The 13635-nt window shown below is 38.8% G+C and overlaps 1 protein-coding gene across 4 annotated transcripts in view; it reads left to right on the top strand.

Annotated features, from left to right (window-relative positions):
- Positions 1-13635, top strand: part of GLS (glutaminase) — a 93423-nt gene that overhangs the window by 41437 nt on the left and 38351 nt on the right. For 3 of the 4 annotated variants that reach the window (XM_002712344.5, XM_051848346.2, XM_051848347.2), the window contains exons 8-11: positions 2899-2931; positions 3020-3078; positions 7754-7820; positions 8415-8465. In XM_002712344.5, the coding sequence (XP_002712390.1) occupies positions 2899-2931; positions 3020-3078; positions 7754-7820; positions 8415-8465 (210 nt within the window). Of the gene's footprint in view, positions 1-1563; positions 1614-2898; positions 2932-3019; positions 3079-7753; positions 7821-8414; positions 8466-13635 lie in introns of all 4 variants that reach the window. The other variant, XM_051848348.2, reaches the window with a different exon arrangement.

The following is a 13635-nucleotide window of genomic DNA, read 5'->3' as shown; positions in this document are numbered from 1 at the left end:
GCTGGGCTGATCCTAAGCCAGGAGCCAGAAGCTTCTTCTGTGTCTCCCATGCGGATGCAGAGCCCCAAGCACTTGGGCCATCTTCTGCTTTCCCAGGCCATAGCAGAGAAGCTGGATTGGAAGTGGAGCAGCCAGCACACGAATCCCATATGGGATGCTGGCACTGCAGGTGGTGGCTTTACCCACTACATCATAGCACTGGCCCCAGGGTGTACTTCTTAGACTTGTTAAAACCTGTTGGGCACCAGCAGAAGAGAACAATTTGAAATACTGAAGTCAGTAGTATATAAGATGTGAATCATTGTAATGATTGATAATAAGTCCTGTTGGCTCCTCAGTTGTTTTAGTTCTTTGGTTTCAAGACAACTGCAAGAGGATTAAGGCAATTGTCATTCAATAAGAGGATTAGTGTAATTTGTGAGGAAAGATGACTATATGACTTTTGGCATGTAATGAGATTAAGGCATGTAAAAAAACTAAATGGTATTGCTGTAACCAAACTCTTTTTTGACTTCTTATCTGTTGAAAGCAAGATTTCTTAAGTCAGATATCTGTAAAACTTAAAAAATTAAAAATAGAAAGGGAATATATCCCTATCTCATTCTACCAATGGAAAAATATCCACTAATACATTAACTAAAGATCAATTACTGTTTGAAGGAGGAAAGAAAATATTCAAAGCAGAATAATCTTGTACTATGGGAGATTATTAGCAAATAACATTTTCCTTAAACTTTTTACAATAAAAATTCAAAAATATACGAAATAGAATGGAATAACCAGCCCCCATATCCCTGTTTTCAGCTTTAATTTTTGTAACATCTGTTCCTCCTCTGTAGTGCTTATGATTGGTTTTCTAGTGTAAGTGTGTGTTTTCCTAAGATCTTTTTTTTCTTAAGATCTTTTAAAAATCATTTTTACAATTAAAATAACATGATATCTTAATGATTATTAGACTCTATGTGTTCCTGGGGAACATGAAATATTTCTAAGAGATAAAAGTGCAAATATATTTTATTGAGTTAGGTTAAATGCCATTTCCACAGTAGATAATAACAACAAACATTAAGCAAATGCCTTTACATTTAGATGATGAAGTTTTGGGTAGAGACATTCTTGAGTCAATATAGTCATTCAGTATTTTATTTTACCCTATTCACATAATTTTCCCAGGGTGTTTCAACTAGCTTACAGAAAATATATAGTAATAGACATTAGTAGATATCAGTGTTTCTTAAAAATAACATAAAAACAAAACTTAATTGTGCTTTGATTTACTAAGCCACAAAATATATCAATTATGTGACCACAGTCTAGAGTTGAAATTGTTTTTATTGTTTTATATTAAACATGACAGTTCAATATAGAAACTTGTGTTAGTTTTATAGTATACTGTTTAGGTCAAAGAATGAAAGTTTGACATTAATTGTTTAATCAGTATTTCCATGTGACATCCCAATGCAAATGCTGACAATCCTTTTCCAAAGAGTCGGGATTTTTGTGCTTTTTTTTCCTAAGGTTAAAAAGGTTTTTGTGGCTTAAATGTTGTTACATATTTTACAGCATTAGGATCTATGGAATATTTTGACAACTGCAACAGTTCAATGAAGTTGGTAATTTCTTCTTTTAATTATTTTTCATTGAACAGCTTTGGAGTTTCATTTCTACATTTTGATTTCTGGTATATATAAGAAAAGAAAAAACGTGTCAAAGGATGCTTTAAAGAAAAGACAAATAAGGATTATAATCTGGCTGTAGTTAAATTATACTTATTTTGTTTAAGTTTCATTAATGCCTAAATTTGATTAAATAATGTGGTGTTCCTTCCAGCAACTGATTATATATGTATGACTGTATATGTTTGTAGAGTTTGATACATTATCAACCATATGCTTATTTTGTAGAGTGGAGAATGAATCTGGCTTTTATTCAGTTAAATAATACTCTGGTAGAGATTCCCCCTTCCTCCACCCCATAATAACATTTTAAAATTTGTATCAGATATTTTTTGAGGGTAAAGTTAAAAAATATGTTTTTAAAACATTAGTTGTCAAATTATTTTAAGCTGTTTTAGAAATTAGAGATGTATTGTTTCTGTTGGGTGCATATCACCAATTAATACGTTTGATTTCAGATCTACCACTTACTGCTTTGTAAACTTCGCCGAGGTAAAATGAAGCCATTTGGCTACTTGAACTGATCTATGTTACATAGGTTTTTCCTATTGACATTTGCAATAGATAACATGCCAGAACTAGAAGTGATGAAACAATACATCTTCCATATTCTGAATTGGCATAATGCTAAATATTGTATGAAAAATAATTTTTTTCAGTTGAAGTATTGTTACAATCAATGAGAGATATTTAGGGTAAAGCTTTCTCCACATTAGTAAAATGTATCCAGAATGTTTGTGTATCCTAGAATTATGAAAGATTAGTTTTTGCAACATAACTCATTTTTCTAACTCTAATATTGGTTTAAGGTTTTTATGATGAAAAATTATGATTTATATATACTGAATTTTTTTTAAGAATGAAATAATTTTTTAAATTTGAAATTAAATAAATGTATATTATAGCAGACTAAGTACACTCATGGAAGATAAGGGGTTTTAAGGGTAATTTGTATTTAAAATTCTGTAGTTTTGGGTTGGGTGTAAAGATATGCTTAGAATAAAGCATTCTCTGTAGTTCTGATCCATTCTCAACATATAGGTGTTAAAGAACATGCAAAATTTAAATATAAAATTATTTTAGAAGTATTTCATAGATTTGATAGTACAATACAATATTTTAATTATAATGGTAGCTATTTGAAATTTTAATATTACTTAGTTTAATACTTAACTGTGGTGGTACCTATATTAACATATTTCTATTTCTTATTTCTCTGCAGCAAGGAGTAAATAATGCTGAAAAATTTGACTATGTAAGTGCAACATAGCATACAGTTATCATGCTACATTCCTTACATGTTTGTTTTTTCATTTACTAATGCTTCTTAATTTTGGTTATAGGTGATGCAGTTTTTGAATAAGATGGCTGGTAACGAATATGTTGGATTCAGTAATGCAACGTGAGTCTGATTTATGATTTATGTTTTTATAGTTGGTCAGGCCTCTTTCATAAAAAAAGTCAAAAGAATTTTATTTTAAATACTGTTTTGCTACTTCGTACGTACAAGTATATGTGCATGCACGTGTCAATGTTTTTGTACTATATTTTGAATTTATTTGCTAATTTTTATAGGTACCAGGACTTTAGTGAATAATTAATGGGAAATGGATGATTTCTAAATTACTGAACAGAGTACTTAACATATTATCTGGATTTAATAAAATGGTATAAATAATCATAGAAGCAGAAGGACTTCCAAGTTAGCCTCAAGTTACTGGCACTTACTCAGTTTTCTCTTTGCCTATAACACCTGTTTTACCGCTCTTATATCTGTTTTTAGCTAACATGATTTTTACCCCAATTTTTTGTTTGAAATTTGCCAGACTACAGAATAGTTGAGAGAACAAATATCCAGTGTCTTGTACTTATATTCTGTGATTAATATTTTACCTCATTTTCTTTTTGTCAGCCTGTGTCTTTAGATAAAAACAGATGTGTGTATCTCTGAATACACATAAATGTAAATCTATACATATGTAGATTTTATTTTTCAATAGTATTCTTTTTGTAAAGATTTTATTTATTTATTTGAGAGGTAGAGTTACAGACAGTGAGAGGGAGAGACAGAGAGAATGGTCTTCCTTTTGTTGATTCGCTCCCCAAATGGCTGCAACGGCTGGATCTGTGCTGAACCAAAGCCAGGAGGCAGGTGCTTCTTCCAGGTCTCCCATGCAGGTGCAGGGCCCCAAGGACTTGGGCCATCTTCCACTGTTTTCCTAGGCCATAGCTAGAGCTGGATTGGAAGAGGAGCAGCCAGGACTACAACCGGCACCCATATAGGATGTCGACACCGCAGGCAGAGGATCAACCTACTGTGCCACAGCGCCAGCCCCCATAGATTTTATTTTTGCTGAACTCTTTGAAATTGAGTAGTAAACATCATTACATCTACCCTTAGATCATTCTGCAACATTCTCCTAGGTGACACAATACCATTAGCACACTTAGGAAAAAACATTAATTTTAAAATATGACATTAACCAGTTTGTGAATGTTCCCAATTATCCCCTATATGTCTTTCTTTTTATACTGCTTTTATTATTTTTTAAATTGAGCTAATTGGAGTTTGTATGTTTTTCATTGTAATTGTGACTCTTTTGTCTCTCTCTCTCTGTCTCTGTTTTTGTTTTTGTTTTTTTTTTTTGTTTGTTTGGACAAGCAGAGTGGACAGTGAGAGAGAGAGACAGAGAGAAAGGTCTTCCTTTTTTTCCATTGGTTCACCCTCCAATGGTCGCCACGGCCGGCGCACCGCACTGATCTGAAGCCAGGAGCCAGGTGCTTCTCCTGGTCTCCCATGCAGGTGCAGGGCCCAAACACTTGGGCCATCCTCCACTGCACTTCCTGGCCACAGCAGAGAGCTGGCCTGGAAGAGGGGCAACCGGGACAGAAACCGGCGCCCCGACCGGGACTAGAACCCGGGGTGCCGGCACTGCAAGACAGAGGATTAGCCTATTGAGCCGCGGTGCCAGCCTGTTTTGTCTCTTTAAGGCAGAATATTTTCCATGTTTTAGAGTCTTGATTTTTAAAATGTCTGTTAAAGTTTTGTTTGTTTGTTTTCTTTGAAGGCTGCCAGCCTCTTGTTTTATAGAGCAGGGATTCACTGACTCCTTTCTTTGACGAACCACACAATAACTCTTTGGGCTTTTGGGCTATATAGTCTCTTTGCAATTGTTCATTTCTCCTATTTTAGCAGGAAATGAGCCATAGACAATCTAAGGCTGTGTTTCAGAAACACTTTATTTATTAATTAAAATGGGAAGCAGACTGGATCTGTACATAGGCTTTATGGATATTTGGCATTTTTAGTTTATTTGATTTTTTCCTTATTACCTTGTGATTAGAAAAATGTTAAACAGTTTTAGCATAAATATTAATCTTTTTATTTCTATTTTGTCCTTACTGATTCACATCTCAGGGGCAGATACTTTTAGGTGTATGCCTTACCAACATTAGTTCATCAGTGTAAAGCATCTTTACCAGGATTCTGTGAATTTCATCTTTACGCTCCAAGAAATTAAACTCCATATTTTGACCACATTGAAAATGTTTTCTGTGCTCTCAATGTTTTATTGAACTTAATCTTTCTCTGTCCTGTCACCACTATTGAACTCTGACCTCCTCAAGACTTGCATAGAGTGTTTTGTCTTCCAGTTCATTTCTATATCCCTCTTCTTGGATAAATAATAGAAAGTAGAGTTTGAATTTAGCTATGTGCCATGCACTATGGTTATTTCTGAGTAAAGTTAATCCTCTGTGTGTAGTGCTTTTTTTTTTTTTTTTTAAAGAATGTATGGCAAGATAATCAGGATTTTTCTTTATTCAGTATTCTGACCATTGAAATGTTACGATGTACAGCTAGAATCTGCTATCCCTTTCAGCAATACGGAGAGTGTCATCCTCAGTTCCTTTGCTGTCAACAACCTTTTGGACCCTCTCTTCTAGGTCGATTTCTCAAACATAGTTAAATCAAAACGCAGTCTCTTTCTTCTCAAACAGCTCCTTGCTCTACTCTCTGCATCAGTAAATATATTTTTTTTTAAAGATTTATTTATTTATTTGAAAGTCAGAGTTATACAGAGAGAGAAGGAGAGGCAGAGAGAACAAGAGTGATCTTCCATCCACTGGTTCACTCTCCAAGGCCGCAATGGCCAGAGCTGTGCTGATCCGAAGCCAGGAGCGAGGAGCTTCTTCTGGGTCTCCCACACCGGTACAGAAGCCCAAGGACTTGGCCCATCCTCCACTGCTCTCCCAGGCACAGCAGAGAGCTGGATCAGAAGAGGAGCAGCCGGGACTCGAACTGGCGCCCACATGGGATGCCGGCACTGCAGGCAGAGGCTCCACCCGCTAGGCCACAGCGCCGGCCCCTGCATCAGTAAATATTATCCTCTTAGTAGGCAGTGTTGAAATCCAGGCTCAGTATCAGACTTCACTCTCCCTCTCCTCTTATCAGATTGGCAGTTTATCCAGCCACTCTCATTGGATCATATTCTTCCTCTCCACTGCCTAAATTCAGGCTTTCTGCAGCTCTCATAGTAGTTTCCTACTACATCACTCACTCATCCTTTTTCTTTCTCTTTCCCAAACTGATATCAGAGTTATCCATCTAAACTGTTGATCTGACATGGCAACTTGTTTGAAAGTCTTAGGCTTTTGCTTTGTGAACAGTTGGAAGTCATTATGTTCTTTGATGTTTACTGGTCTTGATAATTTGGTCTCTGTCGCTCCCCCTCTTCATGGAGGAACGACACTAAACCCTGCCTAGGCTTCCTATCCGAGTCACGGCACCATTATGTCGCTCCCCGTCTTCGTGGAGGAACGACACAGGACCCTGCGCTGTTCTTTTGTCTGCTCGGCCCTCCCCGGGTTTGCTGTTGGTTCTTCCCGGGTTGGCTACCGTCCCTTCCACCTCCGTGGAAGGGCGGTTCCCCCTGCCACTTTCCCCACTTCCGCGGGGGAGCGGCACACCGCCGGCCGGCTCTCTCGGGGGCTGCACAGGTGTTCCTTCAGATGTTCCCCTTAGATGTTCCTCGTGCATGTTGTCTCTCTCCTCCTTTATAGTCCTCTTCCACCAATCCCAACTCTGCTACCCACACACTGAGTTCGCTGCTCTCCTCCAATCAGGAGCAGGTCCTACAGTTTATTGGTTGAACTGGAGGCAGCTGTGTAGAAGCTGTTTCCTCCTCTCCCATATTGTGGGAGAGCAGATGCATAGAATAAGTCTTAATTCCAGTAACTTAGTCTAGTCCAAGTTGCTCCCAGTTGCTCCCCACAGTCTCCTTTGCTAGTTTGGTATTTCTCTACTCCTTTCCCTGTACCCTGTTCATAGCTACTTCAGAATATTTGCCTAACTCTAACCCTAAGTTTTTTGTACTTCTTTTTTCTTTTTTAATTATTCTACACTTTTTCTGGAGACATTTTGCCGTATTCACTTAAAATGTAGACATTTCTTGGAAACAGATAATTATAATAGATGAGGGATTCATGACAATGATCATATTGTGGGGAAAAAACGAGTATATTGTCATTTACATAGTATGATTCAGAGATACTGGATGATGTGACATCCACATAATTTTTATGCTCACTGTATATATTAACATCCAAAATTAAAGAAAATGTGATACTTGCCTTTCTGATTCTTAGTTCACTTAGCATAATGATCTTCGAGGAGTTTAGCCATTTTGTTGCAGATGTTAGGATTTCATTAAATTTTTTATGGCTGAGTAATGCTCCATTGTGTATGTATGCCACATTTTCTTTATCCAGTCATCAGTTGGTAGATATCTAGGGTGATTCTATATCTTAGCTATTGTGAATTGAGCTGCTGTATATATGGGAGTGCAGGTACCTGTTTCATATGCTGACTTCACTTTCTTTGAACAGATCTATCATATGACCCAGGGCCATGTAACTAGCCTGTTGATCAAACTGAGAACAGAACTCAGCAGTCTTTGACTCTTAGTTAAATGTTGTTAGTATAAAGAACAAAGTAGACTAAAGAATAATCACGCTTTTACAGAATGTAAATTAATAGAGCAAATGGTTGTTTTTTGTTTTTTTTTTTTCATTTCTAGGTTTCAGTCTGAAAGAGAAAGTGGTGATCGAAATTTTGCCATAGGATACTACTTAAAAGAAAAGAAGGTTTTTAAATTTTTGTTTCTATTTCAAATTATCCTTTTTTAATGAAGTAAATAAAGATGTATGTTGAAGTTAATAGCCTTTAAGCAACTGCCTGTTACTGCTTAAGGTGCAGGAGTGTCTGCAGAATAACTCTTGAACCAGTGTTGTAAAATTGTTAATGTTATTGTTAAGTTGATTTGTGCCTGACATTATTTAAATATTCTACTAGTTATATTAATGCAAATTCTGCCTGAGGCTTAGTATACCTTTTAAAAAATACAATGCTTGATTAGTGTTGATAAGCCTTGATATTTTTAAGTGGCTGATATAATAATTTATAAATAAATTTATAAATTTTGATTCAGTTTGTCATTGTCAGTTAAACTGTATCTAGAAATTCATATGATGTGATACAATTTAGCTTTATTGTTCTTTATTTCATGTATACACTATTTTACTGGTTACATGCTGTTTTGTTAATTGAAATGAAACATTTCCCACATTATTAATTTAGTCTTCTCATTCATATTCTTTTACTAATATGCTTTTTTCCCCCCTCTCTGTGCCTATATTTTTAATTGCCTTTCTGGTTTTTTTTTTTTTTTTTTTTTTCAGTGTTTTCCAGAAGGCACAGACATGGTTGGTATATTAGACTTCTATTTCCAGGTAATTTACTTTAACTGTCTTTTTTTTTTTTTTTTTTTTTTTTGCCAAATATAGATGTCTCTAAAATCTTGACTATAGACCATGAAGAAATACATTTTCCTTTTGCTTAAAAAAAAAGTCTTAATGAAAGACATGTCTGTATCTCCTAACAACTCATGCCTCAGAATGTAATAGGTGAAAAAATTTTTTTCTGCAAACATTATTACATTAAATAAGTGACATGCCATTCCAGAAATTCTCTTGATTGTAAACTGAACTGTTTTCTTAGCTCTTAAATTTTGTTTGGGAAAAGCTATTTGTTTCTTGTATCAGAGGATTCCTATTTTGACTTTAAAGTATCGGTTTCTCAGCTGTTTTGTTCTTTTTGTAATCTTTGTTTTCATTCTATCCTGGCTTAATTGGTGCCAGGAGAATAATTGTTTAGTTCATTTCTGTAGTGTCACTTGTTGAATTTTCTTCTAAGTTAGAGAAGTTGTCCATATTTGGCAGTTGGGGGTACTGTGCACAATCTGTTGTGGTATGGATCTCAACAGAAGGTGTAGCCCTCCTAAAGGTCCTGCCCCTTTACCCATATTTTTTTTTAAGATTTTATTTATTTATTTGAGAGGCAGAGTTACAGAGAGAAGGGAGACAGAGAGGTCTTCCATCCGCCAGTTCACTCCCCAAATGTTCTCAACAGGCAGAGCTGGGCTGATTTGAAGCCAGGAACCAGGACCTTCTTTGGGTCTCCCACATGGGGTGCAGGATCCCAAGCACTTAGGCCATATTCCACTGCTTTCCCAGGCCATAGCAGAGAGCTGGATTGGAAGTGGAGCAGCCGGGACTTGAACTGGCACCCATATGGGATGCCGGCACTGCAGGTGGAGGCTTAACCTACTGTGACACAGCGCTGACCCCACCCATATTTTCAGTTCATTCTATTTTTGGTTCCACTGGGGTGGTAATGTGAAGCTACATATTTGGCTACATGATTGATATATAATTTATCTTTGTAGCTGCCTGCCTGCACTTTTTAAAGAATTTTTATTTATTTGTTTTATTTATTTGAAAGGCAGAGGAACAGACAGAAATCACCTATCTGCTGTTTTACTCTCCAGATGCCCTCAACAGCTAGGGCTGGCCCTGGCTTGAAGGCAGGGGCCTGGAAGTCAATTCAGGTTTTCCACATTTGTGGCAAGGACTTAACTGCTTGAGCTGTCACATGTTGCCTCCCAGCATGTGAATTAGCAAGAAGCTAGAATCTGGAATGGAGTGGGACTAGAACCCAGGCACACTATATATGGGATGCTGGTATCCCAAGTGGAGTCTTAACCTGTATGCCAAATACCTACCCCTTTCTTTACTTTTGAAAGTGCTTCAATTTGTAACCTTGCATGAATCACATAGAACGTATAAGGGAAGTAGATAATGGAGTAATTTTGATGGAAGTCCATGTCTTAGTGTGTCATCTGCCCAGTGTGCAAAACCATGACTTAGGGGGCCAGCATTGTGACACAGCAAGTCAATCTGCTACCTGAGCTGCCAGTATCCCATATAGGTGCTGGTTCATGTCCCGGCTGTTCCACTTCTGATCCAGCTCCCTGCTAATGTGCCTGAGAAGGCAGCAGAAGTTGGCCTAATTGCTTGGGCCCCTGTCACCCATATGGGATATCTGGAAGAAGCTCCTGGCTCCTGGCTTTGACCTGGCCTAGCCCCAGCTCTTAGAACCATTTGTGTGTAACTGTGACAATCAAATAAATAAAATCCTTAAAAACAAAAAAATGTGAATTGAATTCTATCAATATAAAATTCAAGGTTTAGCCTGCCCTCTTAACTAACCATTGACCTAATTTGAGCTACTGAGCCCAAGTTTCATTATAGCATTACCTGATTGGCTTGATTTATTACATTGTAAATAACATCAGATGTTGGTGTAAAATTCTTTGCAAACATAAATGAAATATAGTATAATTTTTACTTTTTTATCCAACAATCTTTGTTTCCTTAGCTTATATTAATTTTTTCCGTAAGTTAGATTTTCTTTTTCTTTTTTTTTTTTAAGATTTATTTATTTATTTGAAAATCAAAGTTACACAGAGAGAGGAGAGGCAGAGAGAGAGAGAAAGAGAGAGGTCTTCCATCCGATAGTTCACTCCCCCTATGGCTGCAACGGCTGGAGCTGCGCCAGTCCGGAGGCAGGAGCCAGGAGCTTCTTCTGGGTCTTCCATGCGGGTACAGGGGTCCAAGGACTTGGGCTATCTTCCACTGCTTTCCCAGGCCATAGCAGAGAGCTGGATGGGAAGTAGAGCATCCATGAATAGAACCAGTACCCATTTGGGATGCCAGCACTTTAGTCCAGAGTGTTAACCCGCTGCACCATAGCACCAGCCCCAAGTTAGATTTTTCTTTCCCTTTAGAATACAGTTTTAACTTAGTGTATTGGGGCCTAGGTTATGTTAATCTACTGAAATTTATAATCTTCAGTGGAAAAAGCAAGAGCTACACATAGAGTCTTTACTTTTTTGGAGAAGAGCTGCAACTTATTGACCATTTATCAGTTTATCGAGATAGTCCTCTTAAATTGGCATTTGGGAATTTTCATTGTAGATATCTTTCTCTTTGGTTAAATATATTCCTTTTTTTTTTTTTTTTTTTTTTTTTTTTTTTTTTTTTTTTGACAGGCAGAGTGGACAGTGAGAGAGAGAGACAGAGAGAAAGGTCTTCCTTTGCCGTTGGTTCACCCTCCAATTGCTGCTGCGGCTGGCGCGCTGCAGCCGGCGCACCGCGCTGATCCGATGGCAGGAGCCAGGTACTTCTCCTGGTCTCCCATGGGGTGCAGGGCCCAAGTACTTGGGCCATCCCTCCACTGCGCTCCCTGGCCACAGCAGAGAGCTGGCCCGGAAGAGGGGCAACCGGGACAGAATCCGGTGCCCCGACCAGGACTAGAACCCGGTGTGCTGGCGCTGCAAGGCGGAGGATTAGCCTAGTGAGCCACGGCGCTGGCCTAAATATATTCCTATATTTGATTTTTTGTATGTGACTGTTGTGAATGAGAGTTTCTTGATTTCTCTTTCAGTGAATTCATTATTAGCATACAAAGAAAATATTTTTTTCTATGTTTATTTAATAACCTGCTTACCAACTCTGACAGCTTTTTGGTTTAGTGTTTAGGTTTTCCTATTTATATCATCATGTCATCTGCAGTCATGGGTAATTTAACTTCCTCTTTTCCCATTTTGATGCCCTTTCTTTCTTTATCCTCCCTAATTGCTCTTGCTAAAACTTGGAATACTAAATTGAGTAAGAGTGGTGAAACTGCACATCCTCGTCTTATTCCAGTTTTGAGGGAAAATGCTTTCAGCTTTTTCCCATGCAGTATAATGTTGGCTATTGCTTTGTCCTGTATAGTCTTTATAATTTTTAAAATGATTTAGTTATTTGAAAGGCAAAGTTAGAGACAAAGAGAGACAGAGACAGAGACACACACACAGAGAGAGAAAGAGAAAGAGAGAGAGAGAGAGAGAGAGAGATCAGTCTTCCATCTGCTGGTTCACTCCCCCAAGTGGCTGCAATAGCCGGAGCTGGGCCAGGCTGAAGCCAGGAGCCAGGAGCTTCTTTCTGGTCTCCCATGTGGGCACAGGGGCCCAAGGGCTTGGACCATCTTACACTGCTTTCCCAGGCACATTAGCAGGGAGCTAGATCAGAAGTGGAGTAGCTGGGACTTGAACTGGTGTCCATATGGGATGCCGGTACTGCAGTCTGCAGCTTTACCGGCTATGCCACAGCACTGGGTATAATTGTAATTTTGTGGTATGTTGCTTCTATACCTACTGTGTGAAGATTTTCTTTTTTATCATGAAAGGAGTATTGAATCATTAAATACTTTCTTTGCATCTATTAAGGTGACCATATGTTTTTTTATTCCATTGATGTGATTTATAACATTTACTGATTTGCAAATGTTGAACCATCCTTGCATTTCTTGGATAAATCCCACTTAATCATGATGTATGATCTTTTTCTTGTGGTTTTAGATACAGTTTGCTAGTGTTTTATTGAGAATCTTTGCCTCTATATTCATTAAGGATACAAGTTTAGGGCCGGCGCCGCGGCTCACTAGGCTAATCCTCCACCTTGTGGCACCAGCACACCGGGTTCTAGTCCTGGTCGGGGCACCGGATTCTGTCCCGGTTGCCCCTCTTCCAGGCCAGCTCTCTGCTGTGGCCAGGGAGCGCAGTGGAGGATGGCCCAAGTACTTGGGCCCTGCACCCCATGGGAGACCAGGAGAAGTACCTGGCTCCTGCCATCGGATCAGCGCGGTGCGCCGGCTGCAGCGCGCCAGCCGCGGCAGCAATTGGAGGGTGAACCAACGGCAAAGGAAGACCTTTCTCTCTGTCTCTCTCTCTCACTGTCCACTCTGCCTGTCAAAAAAAAAAAAAAAAGATACAAGTTTATAGTTTTCTTTTTTATCATGCCTTTGGTTTTTGTATCAAAATGATGATGGTCTCATAAAAAGAAATTGGCAGAGTTCCATCCTGTTCAGTATTTCGGGATAGTTTGCAAAGTATTAGAGTTACTTCCTCTTTGAATGTTTTGTAGAATTCCATAGTAAAGCCATCAGATCCTGGACTTTTGCTGGATAAACGATTTTGATTACTGCTTCAGTTTCTTGTTATGGGTCTGTTTAGATTGTCTGTATCTTATTTGTCATTTGGGGATGGATGTTGTGGCACAGCAGGTTTGAGTGCCACTTAGGATACTTGCATGCCACATCAGAGTGCTGTCTGAGTTTTGGTACGTAAGCTTCTGATCCATTTTCTTAGTGATACATTCTGGGAGGCAGCAGACGATAGATCAGTTGATTGGGCCTCTGCCACCCATGTGGGAGACTAGGGTGGAGTTCCTATCTGCTGGCCTCAGCCTGTCCCAGTCCTGGCAGTTGTGGACATTTAAAAAGTGAACCAGGGGGCCGGCGCTGTGGCGCAGTGGGTTAACGCCCTGGCCTAAAGCGCCGGCATTCCATGTGGCACCGGTTCGAGTCCCAGCTGCTCCGCTTCCTATCCAGCTCTCTGCTATGGCCTGGGAAAGCAGTAGAGGATGGCCCAAGTCCTTGGGCCCCGCACCCACTTGGGAGACCGGGAAGAAGCTCCTGCTCCTGGCTTCGGATTGGCACAGCTCCGGCCATTGCAGC

The sequence above is a fragment of the Oryctolagus cuniculus genome, chromosome 3 (genome assembly GCF_964237555.1).
Source record: "Oryctolagus cuniculus chromosome 3, mOryCun1.1, whole genome shotgun sequence".
Taxonomy (NCBI): Eukaryota; Metazoa; Chordata; class Mammalia; order Lagomorpha; family Leporidae; genus Oryctolagus; species Oryctolagus cuniculus.
Note: the sequence above shows the minus strand (reverse complement) of the source record. Positions and strands in the feature narration are given on the sequence as shown.